The following is a 21,129-nucleotide window of genomic DNA, read 5'->3' as shown; positions in this document are numbered from 1 at the left end:
CCCACACAAAAATGTGTGAAAAATTTGATTTTTTTCAGCTACAATTGAGGTTTGCAGGGGATTCTGGGTAAGGAAACGTTGGGGGATCCACGCAAGCCATACCTCCCTGGAAGCACACGGGTGTCTAGTTTTCAGAAATGTATAGGTTTGCTAGGTTTCCCAAGGTGCCCGCAGAGCTAGGGTTAAAAAACTAGAGCTAACACTTTGCCAAAAAAGGGTCATTTTTCACTGCGAAATTGAGGTGTGACCACGTTGCGTTTTTCACCATTTCCTGTCGTGGGCACTAGGCCGACCCACACAAGTGAGGTACAGTTTTTCTCGTAAGACTTTGGGGAACGCGGGGTGGGTGGAAATTTGTGGATCCACGCAGATTCCGGAACTTTCCACCACAGAAATGTGGGGAAAATGTGTTTTTTTGGACAATTTTTTAGGTTTGCCAGGGATTCTGGGTAACAGACCCTGGTGGGAGGCAGTCAAGTCACCCCATCTTGGATTCCCCTGGGTGTCTAGTTTCCAAAAATGTATAGGTTTGCTAGGTTTACCAAGGTGCCCGCAGAGCTAGGGTTCAAAATCTACAGCTAGACATTTTGCCAAAAAAGGGTCATTTTTCATTGCGAAATTGAGGTGTGACCACGTTGCGTTTTGCGCCGTTTCCTGCCGCGGGCACTAGGCCGACCCACACAAGTGAGGCACCGTTTTTCTCGTAAGACTTTGGGGAACACGGGGTGGGTGGAAATTTGTGGATCCACGCAGATTCCGGAACTTTCCAGCACAGAAATGTGGGGAAAATGTGTTTTTTGGACAATTTTTTAGGTTTGCTAGGGATTCTGGGTAACAGACCCTGGTGGGAGGCAGTCAAGTCACCCCATCCTGGATTTCCCTGGGTGTCTAGTTTAAAAAAATTTATAGGCTTGCTAGGTTTCCCAAGGTGCCCGCAGAGCTAGGGTCCAAAAACTAGAGCTAGGCACTTTGCCAAAAAAGGGTAATTTTTCACTGCGTTATTGAGGTGTGACCACGCTGCGTTTTGCGCCGTTTCCTGTCGCGGGCACTAGGCCGACCCGCACTAGTGAGGTACCGTTTTTCTCGTAAGACTTTCGAGGACGCGGGGTGTGTGGAAATGTGTGGATCCATGCAGATTCCGTTACTTTCCACCACAGAAATGTGGAATTTTTTTTTTTTTTGACAATTTGCTAGGTTTGCAAGGGATTCTGGGTAACAGACCCTGGTGGGAGGCAGTCAAGTCACCCCATCCTGGATTCCCCTGGGTGTCTAGGTTTAAAAAATGTATAGGTTTGCTAGGTTTCCCAAGTTGCCCGCAGAGCTAGGGTTCAAAAACTAGAGCTAGGCACTTTGCCAAAAAAGGGTCATTTTTCACTGCGATATTGAGGTGTGACCACGTTGTGTTTTGCGCCGTTTCCTGTCGTGGGCACTGGCCCGACCCACACAAATGAGGTACCATTTTTCTCGTAAGACTTTGGGGAACGCGGGGTGGATGGAAATTTGTGGCTCCACGCAGATTCCGGAACTTTCCACCACAGAAATGTGGAGAAAATATGTTTTTTTTTACAGTTATTTTGGTTTTCAAGGAATTCTGGGTAACAGACCCTGGTGGGAGGCAGTCAAGTCACCCCATCCTGGATTCCCCTGGGTGTCTAGTTTTAAAAAATGTATAGGTTTGCTAGGTTTCCCAAGGTGCCCCCAGAGCTAGGGTTAAAAAACTACAGCTCGGCACTTTGCCAAAAAAGGGCCATTTTTCGCTGCGAAATTGAGGTGTTACCACGTTGTGTTTTGTGCCATTTCCTGTCACAAGCACTAGGCCGACCCACACAAGTGAGGTACCATTTTTCTCGTAAGACTTTGGGGAACGCGGGGTGGATGGAAATTTGTGGCTCCTCGCAGAGTCCGGAACTTTCCACCACAGAAATGTGAAGAAAATAAGGTTTGTTTGACAATTTTTTAGGTTTGCAAGGGATTCTGGGTAACAGACCCTGGTGGGAGGCAGTCAAGTCACCCCATCCTGGATTCCCTTGGGTGTCTAGTCTTCAAAAATGTATATGTTTGCTAGGTTTCCCAAGGTGCCCACAGAGCTAGGGTTCAAAAACTAGAGCTAGGCACTTTTCCAAAAAAGGGTCATTTTTCACTTTGAAATTGAGGTGTGGCCACGTTGTGTTTTGCACCGTTTCCTGTCACGGGCACTAGGCCAAACCCCACAAGTGAGGTACCATTTTTTTCGTAAGACTTTGGGGAACGTGGGGTGGGTGGAAATTTGTAGATCCACACAGGTTCCAGAACTTTCCACCACAGAAATGTGGGGAAAATGTGTTTTTTTGACAAATTTTTAGGTTTGCAAGGGATTTTGGGTAACAAAACCTGGTGGGAGGCAGTCAAGTCACCCCATCCTGGATTCCCCTGGGTGTCTAGTTTTCAAAAATGTATAGGTTTGCAACATTTCACTAGGTGCCGGCAGAGCTAGTGTTCAAAAACTACAGCTAGACACTTCGCAAAAAAAGGGTACATTTTCATTGTGAAAATGTGGTGTGTTCACGTTGGGTTTTGAGACATTTCCTGTCGTGGGCTCTATGCCTACCCACACAAGTGAGGTACCATTTTTATCGGGAGACTTAGGGTAATTCAGATTTGTAAAGGAACTGTTATTACCTATTGACTTTAGATGCAATTCTGCCTTCCAAATGAAAGACATTGTGTAAAAAAGAAGTCATTCTAAAAAATGACTGATAATTCCCATGCTAGTATGAGTATTCCCAATTTCAGAAATGTGCAAATATCTACTGTTTCTAAACTCTATATTTTGTTCCCATTTCAGAAATACATAGGTGTCTTTCATACCGATTTTTCCATGTACACACTTTTACAGAATAATTACAATATACCCGATACATAATAAAAAACCATTCCAAGTTGCTGCTCAGTTTTTGGCTCTGGGTTCGTCGTGTTCTTGGTGAACCTACAAGTCCTATATATCCCCACAACCAGTAATGTCCAGCGGATGGAAAGGTATATTGCTTTTAAAGAGCTGTCATAATTAGAAGAAGGTGAAAACGTTGACACAAAAGGCTGTTTATTTCAACTGATTTTCAATTTATCCTATATTTAACTGTTATTTTATATAAAGAAACCTTGATGGATCTACACAAATGACCCCTTGGTAAATTCAGAATTTTGTCTACTTCTCTAAAATGTATAGCTGTCCAGGATACATTATTGCTTTTGTACCCATTTCTACCATTAACTGGAAGGAGGTCGAAAGCACAAAAAATAGCAAAAATAGGCTATGTACCAGAAAAATGCCAAAACTGTGTAAAAAATGTTGGGTTTCTGACAAAAGTCTGGTATCCCCTAAAAGCTGGGAAAATGGTGATTCCAACCCCACAAACCCTTTGTTGATAACATTTGCAAGGAAAAACACAGATGCTTTCATTTGCAGCCCGTTTTTCCCATTTTTCCGAAAAAAACAAAATTTTGCTGTATTTTGGCTCATTTCTGTGACCCCTCCAGGGGAATCCACAAACCCTGAGTACCTTTAGAATTCCCATGATGTTGGAAGAAAAGGACGCAAATTTGGCGTGGATACCTTATGTGGTCAAAAAGTTACAGGGGCCTCATCTCGCACTACTCCAAATAGCCAAAAAAAGGCTAGGCACAGGAGGGGGAAAAGGCCTGGCAGCGAAGGGGTTAAAATTCATATCTTCGCTTGAGTATGTGGAATTTTAGTCTTTTGGTCTTGTTTTAATCTGATAAATATTGGCTATTTTTTCTAAACTGGTATGGACTCCTTTTGTGGTGTTTTGACTGTCTTACTATATGTTTGCACAAATTCTTTAAACATTTCCTCTGTAGTTTAGGCTCTCTGCTCTTTACCTAGGGTGAGCACAGGTAAACTCAAGTGTGGTGCTCCACAGGGCTCATCGCTAAGCCCAACCCTTTTTAATGTCTATATGCATCCACTGGCAGAGACTGTTGCCCCCTTTGGGATCCACATAGTTACGTACGCCGATGACACCCAGCAGTGGTGGCCTTGACCCAGACCAACAATACACCCCCAGATCTCCATCACTGCCTCGAGGAAGTCACCAAGTGGATGAGTCTATCCCACTTAAAACTCAATGGTGGCAAAACCGAGCTTATGATACTTGGCAACCAGCTAAACTTCAAAGCCAACACTATGTGGCCAGCTTGTGTGGGATCAGCAGCCATCCCTAAAACAGAGATAAAAAAGTCTGGGTATTTGGCTGGACCAAAATCTCTCATTTAAAGTTCAAGCCAGGAAAACCACCGCGCTCTGCTTTGGCCTGATAAAAATTACTCGCAATGTCCTGGCGCTACTACCTGACCAGGCAAAAAAAACCTTGGTCCAAGCGCTCATCTTAGCAAGAATAGATTATGGTAATGTCCTTTATCTGGGCGCTCCCAACCATGTCATCTCAAAATTGCAGACCTCTGCAGTAAGACTGCTCACGGGAACCCAGAAACGATGCTCTGCTAAACCGGCACTACGCATGCTCCATTGGCAACCGGTGCAGGAAAGGATCAATTTTAAGGCCCAGTGCATTGTTCACAAGTCACTAGGTGGAAATGGACCTCCCATTTTCAAGTCTTTGATCCACCCCTACAAGGCTAACAGAAGCCTTCACTCAGATGAGATGCACCTGGCAGTGGTTCCAAGGATCAGGAAGGCCAGAAGTGGAGGCCGCTGCTTCACGTATAATGCACCCAAGCTGTGAAACAACCTGCCGTTGCAACTGCGCAGACAACCTAATCACTTAGCTTTTCGTAAACAACTTAAAACCTGGCTCTTTCCATAGAGGGTTAGGCCCACTCTGGTGACCGCACAGCTCTGGGATGCTTCTGGGTAGCCATGAGCTATACAAAAAACCCTTCTATTCTATTCTACTTTACTCATTCTGACTAGAGTGAGGGTTCCTGTGTGTTCAGGGTGCATACCAACTGACAACCAGAAATCCCATTTCTAACACATATAATACATTTGCCTTTTTGCTGTGGGCAAATCAGTCACTTCTTATCTATCCACACATAGAAACACAGAACAGAGCACACATAAACATTTCCGCAGCACTTCAGCATCAAATCTGGGGGTGCGACGGATCCTAAACTCACCTCAAAGTTTACTTTCTACACAGCAGCCCTGAGGTACTGCACACGCCTACAATCGTTGGCTTCGGCTGGGCAGTGTGCACGTGATGCAGGTGGGATTTTATGATCGGAGACACTCATGCACCGAAAACACGTGACCTTATGAACTTATCTGCTTCGTAAAAGGATGTCTTATCCAATCACAAAGCAACAGTAGAGTTCATATCTTGAAAGCAGCAGCACAAGCCTGTGTCTATGCCTCTCTTGCTTTGCAGGTGGGTAGGCCCCCAAGTCGACCCCTTTCAACATCTCCCCTTGAGTGGAAAAGTAAACACGGAAGCCTGGCTTGGCAGGTGCTTAAAAATCTCATAACTGCTGGGGCATCCAACACAGTGACACTGGGATTGTACAATCAGAAGGACTACCCTACTTATGGCAAGCTTTTTGACACAGATTTTATCTGCGTAGGTTTGTCATGTGAGTCATGGTAGACAAGGACACCTCCAAAGACATAGAGAAAACTCCATTTGTGTCAGGGCTTTTTTGTTTTGTGTTTGGGGTTTGCTCCTGCATAACAAAGAAAAAAGGATGGCTGGCTGCCATAAGATTGTAGCCAGCCAGATTTACAATTCAGTGAAGTTGCTGGCACTGACACTTTTCAGCAATCAAACAACTCTCATAAGCCTGCACAGATCTATCAAATCAGAAAACGTTTTTCTACAGGGGTGGTAGAGCCTACACTGTCCTAGTCAGTAGTCATACTAACATCAAACAAAAAAAAGCCCTTGGTGTCTGTTGACAGATCTTGCAACACTAGATGCATATTACAATTTGTGTTCATTAGTCATTTTAAATGTAATTGTATAATTTTATGTAAATGGATCTGATTCACAAATGTAAATAAACTGAGATGAAAGTCTAGCTTTACAACTTTAAGTATTCACAGAGGGGCAGATTTACAAGCCCATTGCGCCACTTTTGCGTAATTTTTACCATGGGAAAAGTGACGCAAAAGTGGTGGCGCAGGGGGCTTGTAAATCTGCCCCAGAGGATTTACGCATAGTACAGTTAGAATTTTCTCTCAGGTAGATTTAAGACCAAAACGTGAGTTTAACTGAGACAAAAGTCCTTTGCCCTTTGTGAATACCGAAAGTCGTAAAGTTAGACTTTAATCTTAGTTTACCTTTCTGAATCTTATTTTTATGTTCGCTTAGCAGCACTTTGGGGCATATTTACAAGCTGGCGCTAAAAAATTATCGCCGCTTTTGTGGCCGTTTTCGGCTGAAAAGCGGTGATAATTATATCGCCTAATTAGCAAGGCCACGCCAACGCGTGAAACCTTGCTTCAGCGTGGGGATTCCTAACGCCCAGCTTTGCATCTCTAATGAGATGCAAAGTGGGCGTCCTGACCTAACATGACAGGAGAAATGTCGCTAAGCGACATTTCTCCCATCATCAAGCCCCATGCTATGAAGCATAGCGTCAGGAAATGTAAGGATAACCCCTGTTATCGCTACTTTCCTTAAGCCTGCTTCAGGACTGACTTAGCCATGATATCCTATGGAAGGTGGATATCATGGCTAAGTTTGTGAGTCGCTATCAGCAAGCTAACGCCACACTACGTGAGATTATCGCACGTTAGGCAATTAGCATGAGGATTTTTATCGCTGAGGAGATAAGCGTTGCTAATAGCACGCTATCTCAGCGATAAAAATCCATGTTACCCGACGATAATTATCCTCACGCTAAGAGCGCTGAGCGATAATTATTGCCGGTTGTTGCTGATATGTCCCACAGTTGCTTTCTACATGCAATACAACTACAATTCAAATGTTTCATTTTTCTTCCATTTGCAAGGCTAGATTTACATTGCAGCAGATACTTGAAGAATACCTTTTAAATAGGCATTGATTGGGCAAGTAAGATGTGCACAAAGCTAAAAGGGAAGACTTGCTAAGTGACTTGGGGGCATATTATCAAACACGGCGTTAAATTTATCGCCGCTTTAGCGGCAGAAAACTGCCGCTAAAGCGGCGATAAGGGGCTTGATAATATGCCGCAGAGAATTCCCATAGAAGCCCATGTTGACACCAGAACATGGGCTTCTAGGGGAATTCTCTACGGCATATTATCAAGCCCATTATCGCCGCTTTAGCGGCAGTTTTCTACCGCTACAGCGGCAATAATTTTAACGCCGTTTCTTGATAATATGCCCCAGAGTGCAGTAATATTGGAGGTCAAACACCGTTGGCCTGCGTCTCATTTTAGCTGCTTCAATGCATTTCTTGTCCAATGGGATTTCTTCCTATTAGGTGCGTCAATGAAAGCTGCAAGTGCAGAATAAGAATCTGTACAGGTTAAACTCCTTCCCTGAAGTGCGACACTTGCATTTTCCTTTCATGCAATTAATGACGAGTCAATAATCCCGGAGTGTTTTCCTCTTACTACACCTATCTAAAGTGAGGTCCTGTGCACACGTGTTATGATAATAAGCTGGATGTGCCCGATAAAGATCAAACAGATATCAAGTATTTCATGTTTTCGAAATTATGGAGGTCGACATCAGGTGTATCACAAGCAAAGATTTCTTTATCTACGTAAATTCAGACCAATACAGAATGAAAACAACTCAGCCGACACGTGTTTCGTCACAACGTGTTAAAGTTGTGACTCTTCAGGGCTGTTTGTAAAGCGTTGTGAAACGAGTGGGTGTAGAGCCAGGTTACGGCACCGGTAAAGCTGAAAACGGGGCGGGAGGGGGGTGAGAACCTCCCAAAATAAACAAAGGGGCGGTGAGCCGAAGCCGGACGGGTACGTTTGGGCTTCAAACGGGTCTGTGTGAGACAGATCCCATGTAAGGAATCGGCGTGTTCTCCAGTGTGAGGGAACACTGGAGAACACGCCGATTCCTTACACGTTCCTTTCTAGTTGTTGGTGTGGGTCTCGACCCACTCAGTTGCAGGGGTTATTTCCTTGGGTTTGTTTCCCCTGACCTGTTAGTACCGTACTCACCCAGTTATAGTAACACCCACGTCGCACACGCCTGAGCGCCATTTCTTCCTCAAATCCAACGAAACCCTCCACTATTGTAACTACCTATCTAAAGTGTTTGTCCTGTGAATTGCCCAAACAACATTAATAAAGAAAAATCTAAAGCGATCTTCAGTTACCTCAGACGGATCAGGTTCACGCTGCAAAATATCCCTAATCACTCCAGTGAATGTTAATTTGCAGGACTGTAAAAACCCATTATTTATATATGCTGAAATGTCCCGGTCATTATCACAACCAATGAATTCCCTGCTTCGCAATCCTCAACCTGACACAGTCCTCTGAGGCTGCCCAACCACTAGTCCCAACCACCTCAAAGAGATACTGTGTCACATAAATGCCTCACGAGCACCACGTGCACTCTGCCATCATTATGCTGGTTCAAACAACAATAGGGCAATTCAATCTTCCCCTAGGTGCCTGGGCATAAATGCAATTGTAAACACAACGTAACCCCTGAAGGAAAAGTTTATCAGTAAGTTTTGGTAGTTACCATGAGTAGTGTTGCGAGTATCCTATCACAGCACTGCATTAGACCACTGATGGAATATTCGGCTATTTAATTATTGACAAGGCACACTCAGAATGCAACCAATGTTAGGTATTTAAACAAATCCACCCATTTTACACAACACAATATAAAAAAGGGACATATTTATGAGAAACACATCTCAGCTGACCCATAAGACACTATGCATCAATTTACAATACAGTGGTGAAAATAGTCAGCATAAGAATCCACTCGACCAGTCCCAAAAACAGTCCTTTATAATTAATATTCAATAAGCTTGTTTAATTTAGTCTATCAAAGAATAGTTGTAGTGGATACAATATCAATGTGTCAGTCTCTAGCATCAGCATATAGTACATGCAACCAGTTAGAGGGGCCAATTACGATCCCAGATGGACCCGAGTCCATCCGGCATCATTCTGAAACTAGAACCGATCGATCTCCAGTCATCTGTTTCAGCCCAGAAATTAGGATGCGACTGAACCCTGTTAGGTCGCAATTCTATACTTTGCTACGAGAGCATGCAATCCGAATGGAATGCATGCTCTCATAGCAAAGAGCAGGGGTGCAGTTCATCCCTGCCCTCCGTGGCAGGCACCTCAAGGTGCCTGCCACAGGGTGCAGGGATCAACGGGGGGCTACCATAGGTACCCCTTAGGCCGCCATTTGGCAGGATTGCACCCATAGGGGCCCAGCTGGGGGCCCCCCAAGCTGGTTCCCACTGCCTTTTTGCGCTGGAAAGGCCGGCACAAAAAGGCAGTGGAAAACTGCCATCCTAATCCCTCGCCCGAAAAGAGCGGGCCTTCCGAATGGCAAGCGGGCTCTCCAAGCCCGTCGTAAGCCATTAGGAAGACTAATTTGGATTACCTTCTGACCGAGCCCATCGAGATGGCTTGGTCAGAAGGGAATCCGCATTTGTGATTACGATGCGGGCAGGAGGGTTCCGACTGACGGTCAGAGCCCTTCCTGCCCGCATCGTAATTGGGCCCTTAGTCTTTCCAAGCAGAGACAAATTCAACAGCAATCTTCTTCCAATAGGAAGTAGATTGCCAGAGAATTTGTCTCTGCTTGGAAGAAAAATAAACTGCTTATTTTCATATGTTGTATAAGGTACCATATCTATCATGATGGGTTTAAGTCAGCCTTATCTACAATTCCAGATTGTGGAAACTTTGGTCGATTATGAACACTAGAAAGGATGGTCTCATTCAGGGGCAGCTCCTCCGTTATGGCTGAAAGGCAGCAAGTGAAAAATAAAACTATAATAAAACAATTTCATCATTTTATTTTTCACTCACTCGGCCGAGTTTGCCATGTTGAGGGAGGGGGGGGGGGGGGGGTCCATGCTCTGCAGCAGCAGCAGCCAGGCCCAGGGAGGAGGAGTAGTAGGTGCAATGTAAGTGTGCATGTAGGTTTGGCTGGCCTTCTTAGGATGACCAAACTGACATGCACACTTACATTTCTGTAAAACTAGGGGGCATATTATCAAGGTTCGGCGTTAAAATTATCGCCACTTTATCGGCAGAAAACTGCCGCTAAAGCGGCGATAATGGGCTTGATAATATACCGCAGAGAATTCCAATAGAAGCCCATGTTGAGACCAGAACATGGGCTTCTATGGGACTTCACAAGGGAATAATATCAAGCCTGATACTTTTAACGCCGTACCTTGATAATATGCCCCTAGCTGTCTTGAACAGCAGGGTGGGAGAAGAGGCAGGAACTCCCTGCCCCGAACTGAGTGTCATTTCAGCCACTCAGACCAAACCCGGTGCTTCTCTCATGCTGGGTAATTGCATTTGAGCAGCATCTGGATTGGGTGGGGGGGAGTAGAGGAGCACCGAGGTGGCACGGGGAGCAGTCCCCTTCCCGCGCTGCCTCGCCCTATTGTAGTGGCAGCAACCGCCACTGGTCTCATGCACTATATGCTTATGCCAGATACTGAAAGATGGAAACTTTTTTACCATTTAACTAGTATACAGGACATTTTTGTAAGTCACCTTTAAAGTGCACTGGCATGGTAGTCTTGTAAATATCAAATTCCAAATGTGAGCAAGAAGATGAAGTTTTCTTGTTCACATCTGGGGCAAGTCCTTTAGATGTGCTAATAAGTCATGCAGAAACACCTGGATGTTAAAAGTAAAGCTGATCCTGTTTCTAAATTAAAAAGACAAGTTTAACACTGTGCAAATCACACTTACATTGGCACAAGTAACTGGATTGTAATTGCTATGTTGTCAGGGTGTTTGCAGCCAGGCTGCAAGCTTCCAACAATGTTTTGTTTTGCTAGAACCTACATTTAATGACTTTGTTTAGAAAGTCAGTAGCAAGACTATTCTTGTTGTATTTTATTACTAATGTAAAATATAACTACTTGGTCACTGTAGGAAATCAGCCTTTTCTGCATGGTCACCCTAGATTTTTCTCATCCTTTTTCTGGACCCTATTTTTGCTTGTTTTTTAAATCTGTGTACTTTTTTCCTACTAAATAGGGGTAAAGAGCCTATGCTTCCCTGTCAAACATGATTAGATTGGCGCACCCCTGACTGACATTTTTAACATGCTTATAGGTCCCTAGTGTGTGGTGTGGGAAAAACACCCAGGGCCTGGAAGTTGAAAGCAACCTGTATAAATTCTATGGTTCCATTCAGAGGGTTGGCTTGTAAAACATGGCTTCAGGACTACCATGTATTGCCTGACTGAGGCAGTCTAAAAACATGCTGTCACACATGTATAAATAATACTTTTCGACAGGTGGGAAATCTTGCTTTTAAATACAATTAAGTCACCCCATGTGCACCTTGTTGCCCACAAGGTAGGGTGGCTAATACTTAAAAGTAGAACGTGTGAATTTAAAATTAGCATGTTCTTTCAGTGACTAGGCCCTAAAAGCTATTTTCGCTGGGAGGGCTGTAGCTGAACCCTAGAAAATGCAAAAGTACAGATTACAAACTTGAATCAGTAACATTTGAAATGCAATTGTCTTTAAATAAAATGGCCTGTGCTGATGGCCTTAGTTCCATCCCCTTTAATGAACTCCTCTGTGGCTCATAGTTAATTGCAGCTTTTCAGTGACCTACTTAAACTGATTGAATTGTTCCATAGACACAATTATTCCCATTGCTGTCAGGTCTCAACTGCCTGACAACATTTCCTTTATTAACCTTTTGCTTTGAGGAGAGAAATGACAATGTAGACCTGGATTTGTCGAGAGACGTCAGCTGTAAAAGGAAATGAGTACCAAAGGGGTGAAGAGGAGGTAGTTGCTTTGGAGGTTGTAAAAGGAAAAAAGGGGAATTCACGGTCAGGCATAATTCTGCTCTATTGGAATATTGGAGAACAAAGCATTATTTACAATTTTGCTTTATGAGTGTGTCAGTTTTGGGCAAGAGGAAATGGATCCATTGTTGTAGAAGATAGGCGAAGCATTTGCAGGAACTCTAGCTGGGTTGTCTTAGAGAAAGTGCAAGTTTTGGCGAAGTGCATCCTATAAGAACTGATGTAATCACTCTCTAGGAAAAAATCAATGTTTGCCAAATAATTAAGTTTATTGAGGCAATAGTCCATTAAACTATAGTAGACATAGCAAAAAGAGTGTTACAATTATTGGTTTAATATACAATAAATCCAACACTTGCTCATGTGACAATTCATCCAGAACACATACTGCCTATACAATCCTAAAACTAAGCAATATACACAATCAATCATTATTCCAGCTTTACATTCTGTAAAATCTAATTAGGAAGAATTGATTTCCCTTTTACAATCTATACACATTTTCCAACAGAACTTAATACTTGAAAGGAATGCAAATACAAAGCCATTGCTTCCTGTCGAGAGGTTATAACATATTTATTCTAAATCAGTTCAAAATTACCACTTCTTTTGCTATATGAAATTGACGATCCAGTAAACATGTACTTTATAGCATTTCATATTTAACGCACATTCACAGTATCCCCTTAGTTTCTGTATCCTATTAGATAGCACAGGCCAGGCAAAGATGGGTTTAACCTCATTGCTATATTTTATAATTCTGTGTTGCACAGCTTGGTCCAGAAGCATAGGACTGTACAAAAATGTTGTATCATTACTACAAGTGTCTATCATAGGGGAATATACTTTTTTTTAATTGTAGGTATTGTGGATCCTGATCCCATCACATAATTTCTATTTTCATTTTTAGATCCGATCTAGAGATTGTGACAGGCACAATTGAGCTGGCGGAGCCTAAAGAAAGCAGAACAACCATGATTTTTATCTGAGCCCTCTAAACATACAAAAGTAATTTTTTATAGCAAAAAGTAATTTTTTCCTCATCTGATATTAGTAATCTATTCCAGCATCATCTTCACTGATAAAAATACAGAGGAGACTAATCTTGTTTCCATCATTATCACTTAAATCATGGAAGATTTAGAAAGATGTAAAATTGCATCACATATCCTCCAATGTGTTCCAGTTCTGAAACCCACTCATAAATAATAATTTCGTGCCGAATAAATATTTTGTTTGCACAATTACTTTGCATGCATCTAGCACCAGTATCAGGGAATGACCTCCATAATAACTGCTAAAAATCTGTAACCCTGCTATACTTGGCAGAGCCCTAGATTTTATGGCATCTACATACATCTTCCAGTTCCAATTTAGAAGTAAAAAGCATTCCAAGATATTTATGGTTGGACGCTTCCTCTACTTTTGTTTGGTTTAAGAACCATTGGTGCTTTTACTTCATTCAACCAAAATCCATAGTTTTGGTTTTATCCATATTTATTGTTAATTTCTTTTTTCAACCATATTCACCGAAATCATTCAGTTTCCTTTGTAAACCTATTTGCATTGTATCCATAATAACCATGTCATGAGCATATAAAAGACTGGGTATGTTTTTCCTCTCATTTGGGTGAAAAGGAATGAGAGCTTTATAGTAAGCAGAGAAAAACCTATGAAAAGCCCATGCCTCCACATGGCTTTAATGGTGTCCAAGTCCTGCTCTTACATACAACTTGATAGGGGCAAACTGACAGCCTGTCTCTCACCTTACTCCACTGGTTATTAGCCTTTTAGGGTGCCTATGTCCTAGTCAACCACACCCTATTGACTTTCATTGTATTTTTGGATCATGTTTTCTGTGCAACAGTTGGCAGCAGTTTCATAACTAATGACCTTTACATCTTATTTTAGTTGCTTTAGTGTAATTATAACCAATACACATTAATAATTTTGAGCAAATTATTTGAGACATTTTAGACTATTCAATTTTGTTACCATTAATAAGGTTCTGGAGATGCTGTTCATGATTCCTATGCACTTAGTTTGAGAGAGGCCTTGCTGCTTGTGCAAGGGTATCTAGATTAAATTAGGGTTTCCTCACAATCACATGCTTATTTTTTAGGAACCTGAGAGCTTATTTACAAGCCCCTTGTGCCGCTGGTGCTTCACTTTTTGTGACGCACTGGTGGCACATTTTCTGCCCCATATTTACAAGGACACGAAAAGCCACCCTGCATGGCTTTTCCTGGCCTTGTAAATACGGACCTTTTACACACAAAACTTTTGGGCCGATTCCGATCCAGGTCGGGTGGGCACCGAACGCGATCCGGCCGGAAAAACTATGAGCCGTGCGCGTGTTTTCCGGCTGACTCGTACAGCTGTACGAGCGAGCAAGTACGATGCGAGCTACATGAAATTCACCGACCGACTCGTTTCCGGGTCTGAACCGCTCCGTACGTCTCAGTCGTAAGCTAACCGTGGCGTGCAATGAATACGATTCACGACTGAGCCAGTATGATGACAGCCTGTGCGAGCCGGATTGTCCGGCTCGCAAATTGTCCCGGTGGTTGCCTTTGGGGGTCCGCGTCGGACCCCCTGTCACCCGCAGCCCTATGACTCGGACACACGGGGAGACCCATTGGTCTCCCCAACACAGGCATGTACGGTGCGGATTGCGGCACCAATGCGTACCCACTGTAGGGGGCGCCCTTGTCCGCGACTCACCCATTCAGTCAATGGGAGCCCATGTACGCGTCGTACGACCGGTTCCCATTGACTTCTATGGGAGTCCGACCGAACCGAGTCCGGCAGCATATGGCCACATCGTACTCGCTCGGTCGGACTGCAGGACTCCGGCTCGGTCAGAAAACACTCCGGCTCGGTCGGAGTGCTTTCCGACCCGGATTGGAATCGGCCCCTTTGTGTGAGAAAGACCTTCCATGGGTGTTACTGCGGGTGTTCCCACGCACCACCCATGGAACCTGACACATTGTCAGATTTATGAGAAATCCCAAACCTGGAAATGCGTCTGTATGCTATCCCTCCCCAGGGTAGAAGTAGGGAGGCACAACGAGGGGAAATAAATTAATTCCTCTACGTTTTTTCCTCTTTCTTTAGAACATAGTACAGGGAAAACACTTCTTGTGATTGTTTATATGCAGTAAGGTGTCCCTTCCTGCACGTAAACAATCATTAAAAAAAATAAAAAATTTGCAACTTCTATGTGTGCTAATGCAGCACACATACAAGTTTCTAAACACCATTTTAGATAGTTCATGTGCAGGAAAGGACACCTTCCTGCACATAAACAATCAACCCTATGATGCAGGCCTAGTTGCACCATGGTGCAAGGTTGCCTGCGTTGGCACATGGCAGCTGATTGTGCGGCAGCACAGGGGAGCGCAAAGGGATCTGTCATATTGTTGTAGATATGATGCATCCCTGTGCTTCAGAATTAGAGCGGTGCAGCCAAAAGTTAATTCTTTGTAAATAAAGCTGCAGATACTGTGTGGGGGCTCAGCTACAGCTCACCATAAAGTATTTAAAACCCTTTATACACAGCTGAATAATCATTTTTTTTACAGTACCATACCCGATATATAATGGAAGGTTCAGGAAATCAACACTCCGGTCAGTTTATGATTTTGCTGTATTTGATGAGAAAATATTGCCAGGGAATTTTCCCTTCCTTAATACAAAGGGGTTCATTACGATGTTGGTGGGTCAGACATAGACAGCTCATCTGACCCTCTGACATCTGCCCCTGTGGTCCACCCGCTGTATTACGATGCTCCTAGTGGAGGCATCGGGTGGAGGGACCATCCGCATAGCTTTCGACGAACTCAAGGAGCCCGTCGGTGCATCGAAGGGTCAGTAATCCCTACAATAAGGACGGTGCCATAGGGATTACAATGTCCCTTTCTGTCTGCCCTTTCATGGCGGTTCACCCGCCATGAACAGGCAGACGGAAAGTGACTTTGGGGGCAGGGAGCAGAATTTAATTTTGATTTAATTAAAGGATTTTAAAAAATAAACTCAAAAGCAGATGTTTGTTTGAAAAATAATCAATAATTGTCCAAGGCATACTAGGACTTTTGTCTGAGTATGTGGTGGTCATTTACTAGTTTTCTTGTTCAGGAAAGCCAGGCTTTCCTTAGAAAGTATGTCTGAACATCTAACCTAAATACAGCAAATGGTCTGAGGTACTCTGACCCATTGCCTAACGTTAGTCGGGCCATCAGTCAAATATTACCACTGGCAGAGTCTGTAGTGGCTTCGCCAGCAGAAACATGACCGTTTAACCATCTCTGAATAGAGAATGCAAACAGGGAGTTTGGAGGACCGGGTACTACACCACAAACATACACCAAGCTCAAAATAGGCCCTAGCACCACTTGACCGAAGACATCTTCTAGAAGTATAACACATTTGACCTCATACCTTAAGAGTTTTAATTCTCCAGTGTTAAAAGGTGAAAGGCACACTCCCTTTAATAAAATAACTCAGAGTTAGGTAACATGAAAACACCTAATCTAAAGCCCATTTTAAAGGAATTACTCTGGTTGCCTGACTACAGTAAAGGTCTCCCAACACAAAGTTGAGAATGTGGAAATATTAGGACTATCTAGATTAGCCAAAGCATCAACTGTCATGGTGATGCTAATGATCCCATGCAGTAAAGGTACTATTTTATCCTGATTTCCTCAACCATGCAGCTTCATGGAAGTTCTAGATTTGAATATGAGGCATTTACCTTCTAAGTGACTGCAAGATAAAAAACAAGAAAGTTCTAATATCTCATTACAATGAAGAGTTAGAGGGGCAACCTTCACTGTATATGCTCTCAAAAGCATATTTTTGTTATCTTATTTTAGGAAAGTAAATGGAATATGGAAGAGTTGTAGAAGGCCACAATACTCTATTTCAAACTTTAAAACTGGGAGGCAGTCTGCAGTGTCCATTGAACTGCCTGCTTAGTGCTGGGTGAGCCCTTTCGAGATTGAATCTTAATAGCCTTTAAATTTCTCCCAGCACCTGTTGAAAAATTACCACAGCTGGATCATTAGAGCCAGCTGGTGGAATTCTAGGAATTTCTCAAGGATGATATCCATTGTAGGAAAAAATGGACTACATGTGTTGCAGTGATGTTGTAGATCATGTCATGAGTGAAGTAATAGGTGAGGTAGATAGCAGTGTGTATTAATTCACTTTGGGCTCAGCATGGCAAGTTTCATGAAGATCAATCATGTGGGGGCAAAAAAAAAGGAGATAAAAAACTCCTTTTGTAATTTTTGCTCTGTAATACGAAAAGCTTAGCCAAATGGAATTGGACAAAAATGACACGAATATAGAAAATGAAATGCCTTTGTTATGTTGTTGTTTTGGAGAAATAAGCACTTATCTAGTTCCTTGGACTGCCGCTGACCCAAAGTTAAAAAACTATTCTCCTGTCATCCATTTTGCAAGTTGGAAAAAAATGAAGGCCTGCCATTGCATGACACAGAAATTCAATTGAAGGCCATGCAAAATAGAGGTTTGTCCACTTAGAAGTTAAAAACCTTATAACTCACTAAAACAGCTAAAATGTAGTTATGGTTTGAAAACAAAAATTAAAAGCCAAGCTCTGCGGCCAACTCCTGCTGCACATGGCTTAAGCGTGCCCACAATCTGTGTTTCTGATCCTGCGGGTTGATTGCACGGCCTGTTCTAGTAAGGGTTTACTAAATTCACATCAAAACCAGATTTTTAAATTACAGACATGGGGTCGTGGGTACCTTGAGGGTCCGCATACAGTGGCCTCATTATCATGATGTGCTTACCATGCCCCAGTATGTGGCTTTTTAAATTGATATAATGGTGGCTGATAGAGAAAACTGTCTTTTGCAGCCAACCAATCAAATCAATATGGTCTGTGCTCTCAGTTTTGAGTCCATGGATCATAAAAAAGATCACCCATGCAATAAGGATTTTTTTTAAAAACGTGGACCAGTTAACTGTTCGAAATTGAGTTTGATGATAGTTTGCAAGCTAGAGGTACAGATATCTCAAAATGTTTAAGCACATGATGCCCACACATCACATTTTTGTAATGTCAATTTCTTCCAAACTACTTACCAGATTACACCAAACCAAACAAGGGGCTTCCTAGAGTAAAGTTCTATGTTTATACTATCTATCTATCTATCTATCTATCTATCTATCTATCTATCTATCTATCTATCTATCTATCTATCTATCTATCTATCTATCTATCTATCTATCTATCTATCTATCTATCTATCTATCTATCTATCTATCTATCTATCTATCTATCTATCTATCTATCTATCTATCTATCTATCTATCTATCTATCTATCTAATGATCTATCTATCTATCGATCTTAACGTTAAAAAATTAATGTGTTATGCTACATGATCATTTTGGGGTTGCAGATTCCAATAAGAAAGAGCATGCACTGCAGGGCCCATGCATTTGATAGTCTGATATAATATCAAAGTGAAATATAACGTGCGGACAAAATATCATGTCACAAATATTGGAGACCAAAATATTGAGAAGATGAGTGGAAATAGGTAAGTATAGATTTACTATTCTTAACTTCACATATATACGTACCTTGAGTATATATACATTGTCACAGTACATATATGTGGAGTTAATCATTGTAGAAATTTGCTTTCCTAGATAAACTTACAGTCACAATATTTTGTTCAGGAGATTCTTCACACAATATTTTTTCCACACAATATTTTCTCTTTGATGTTTTGTCCAAACACCATGATTTTCGCTGCATAATTTAAACAACCCTGACACATAATTTGGGCTTCCATGCCACATAATCCTAGTAGCTCTGACACTTGTAAAGCTCTGCAGAGTGGTTGGGTGGGATATCATTATGTTAAAGAAATCCATACTTCACAGGGAACTGAAAATTATTGTAAATATTTCATGCTTTACTATGAAACATTTCTTTTATACAACATCATTATGCAAATTAAAAAAGGATCTAACCATGTAGTGCAAGTGTGTGCCTGCAGTATCACCACCACTATGATATGTAGCCCGTTCTGTGTTTTTCTAAAAGCATTTCTGGAGACCTCAATCGTGAAGTTTAGAAGGGAAAACACTTCCTTGGAAAAATTTGATTAAACTGTTAATCATCCTGGGTGAACAAAGTATATCGAATGAAAAAAATTTAAGATATGAAATATCCTATCGTGAACTGACAATGATTGTAACGTTTGAATCTAACCAACTACATTTATGTTTATAGCAATGGCTTTTTTTTTTTCAAAATAAGTGTTAATGTACTGATCCTTCCTGTATTCCTTCCTGTATTCCATTCAGTTATTTTAGATTTTCTTGGTCATTACAAAAAGTCACTAATCACATGCAAATCATTCTTGCCACTGCCAACATTTTGCTCAATCCTGCAAAAACTACTAGTCCACTTATCAGTGAGGATCATTCATATCAGTAGCACCTATTAATCTTCTATTCTGTAATTACCACTGCAACTAGATAGCATACTTTGATATTATTTTTCCTATTGGTATTTGTCATACTGTTATATTGGTATTGTTATATTGTAGCGGTCCATGCATGTCAAATTCATTTACTGATTTGTTCAATTTTTATCTCTTTAGCATGTTACAAGAACACAGCACTTTCTGATACCTGCCTGACAAAGTCCAGCCCAAAGTCTTTGATTCCCATGATGACGTACTTCTCTGATAAGAAGTACAATTATTGGAACTTTTTGGCAGATGCAGTGAGGTAAAGAAAAATATTTTGCTTTTTGGTATCCATTGTTACCCTCTTTCATAGCTTACTACTTCTGTCCTTGTTGTAATCAGATTCTGTGCAAAATGCCCCCATCTTAGAAAAGGATCATTGTGGATTTCTCCTTTTAATTCAAAATCAGTTAAATTGAAGATGAGCCGTTTACAGCAAATCATAAGATTTCAATGTAATGCTTTTTAATTTCTATAAATGGGCTAATCCCCTCGAACAAAGACTAGACTGAAAATAAATAGTCTAAAACTAATTCACAACTCTTTTGCATTGTGCGAATGGTGTGATGAATCCAACAATGAAAGTTCAAGCTCAAGGGACTCTGCCACAAGTAAACTTGGATCTGATGCCTTTCCAGCACTTGTTATATCTATTTGAGTAAAAGGGTCAAACTAAAAATAGAGGTCCCAGCTATCAAATGAAACAGACAAAGTTTCCTCTACAAACACTAGGAACAACAGCAGAAATCAGTTGGTGTGCAGAATTTAATGACTTCAAAAAGTGAACATTAGACAGAAAGCAAAAATACTTTAAAATAAAAAACATTCAAGAAGAGAAACACACTTACAGATATGGCAGTCACCTTACAAAACAGTCAATAAAACAGTGATGCACTTGAAATATTTGTTTTATATGTCACGCAAGCACCATTGAAATTGATTACACATAGATCATTGTGGCCAACTTTAGAGTGCCCATTTGGTTTACTTGTATATGATGAGGGATAGGGATCACTGTACAAACCATAAATCAGGAGTGGGCAGAACTTGGGTAGTTTAACTTTACAGAATTCTGTGGCGTTACATAAAAACTATGCAAGATTCCATGGAGTTCTGCGAATGGGTGGAATTTGCCATTTTGCACATCTCGTGCTGTCTTTTAGCTCTGGGGGCTTGTTCCACACTATAAAATCAGTGTGAACAGCACCATGCAGCGTGCAGATGGTGCTGCTTCTTTCTGCCGCTCGAATAGATTTTCTACTTGAGTGACAGCTTTCACAATGTGAACGGTTGGGACCTGCCACAACCGCCCACATAGAGAAATCTTAGTAGGAAGCGTTCAAACACCCGAATATCATACTAGAGGATGAAAATTCTCACTTGTGCTTGCCAACTTAAAGTTGGCGAGCTACGCACGAGAAAAAATTCTGCCATTTGGCAGAGTTTTGCCAGAACTCCATGTTATAGCCACAAAAATAACCTAATATATAATTGTGATTTTTTTTCAGTGAATTTCATGTTTTTTAAAGTATTCACTCAATACTCTACCTGAGACCAGGCTTGGTGCCCAACCCACCTTGTTAAAAGCCATAGTCAACACAATCAAATTATGTGAAAAGTAGATATGATTGACGTGATGTGCAAGTCACGACTCACAAGT

The 21,129-nt window shown here is 41.8% G+C and overlaps 1 protein-coding gene across 1 annotated transcript in view; it reads left to right on the top strand.

Moving 5' to 3' along the window:
* LOC146805013 (acetylserotonin O-methyltransferase-like) overlaps nucleotides 1-21,129 on the top strand; it is a 219,370-nt gene that overhangs the window by 85,521 nt on the left and 112,720 nt on the right. Inside the window, exon 3 of the mRNA XM_085622163.1 lies at nucleotides 19,602-19,731. Coding sequence (XP_085478289.1) covers nucleotides 19,602-19,731 — 130 coding nt within the window. The remainder of the gene's footprint in view (nucleotides 1-19,601; nucleotides 19,732-21,129) is intronic.

Source organism: Triturus cristatus, chromosome 8 (assembly GCF_964204655.1).
Source record: "Triturus cristatus chromosome 8, aTriCri1.1, whole genome shotgun sequence".
NCBI lineage: Eukaryota > Metazoa > Chordata > Amphibia > Caudata > Salamandridae > Triturus > Triturus cristatus.
This window is presented reverse-complemented; position numbering and strand designations above follow the sequence as displayed.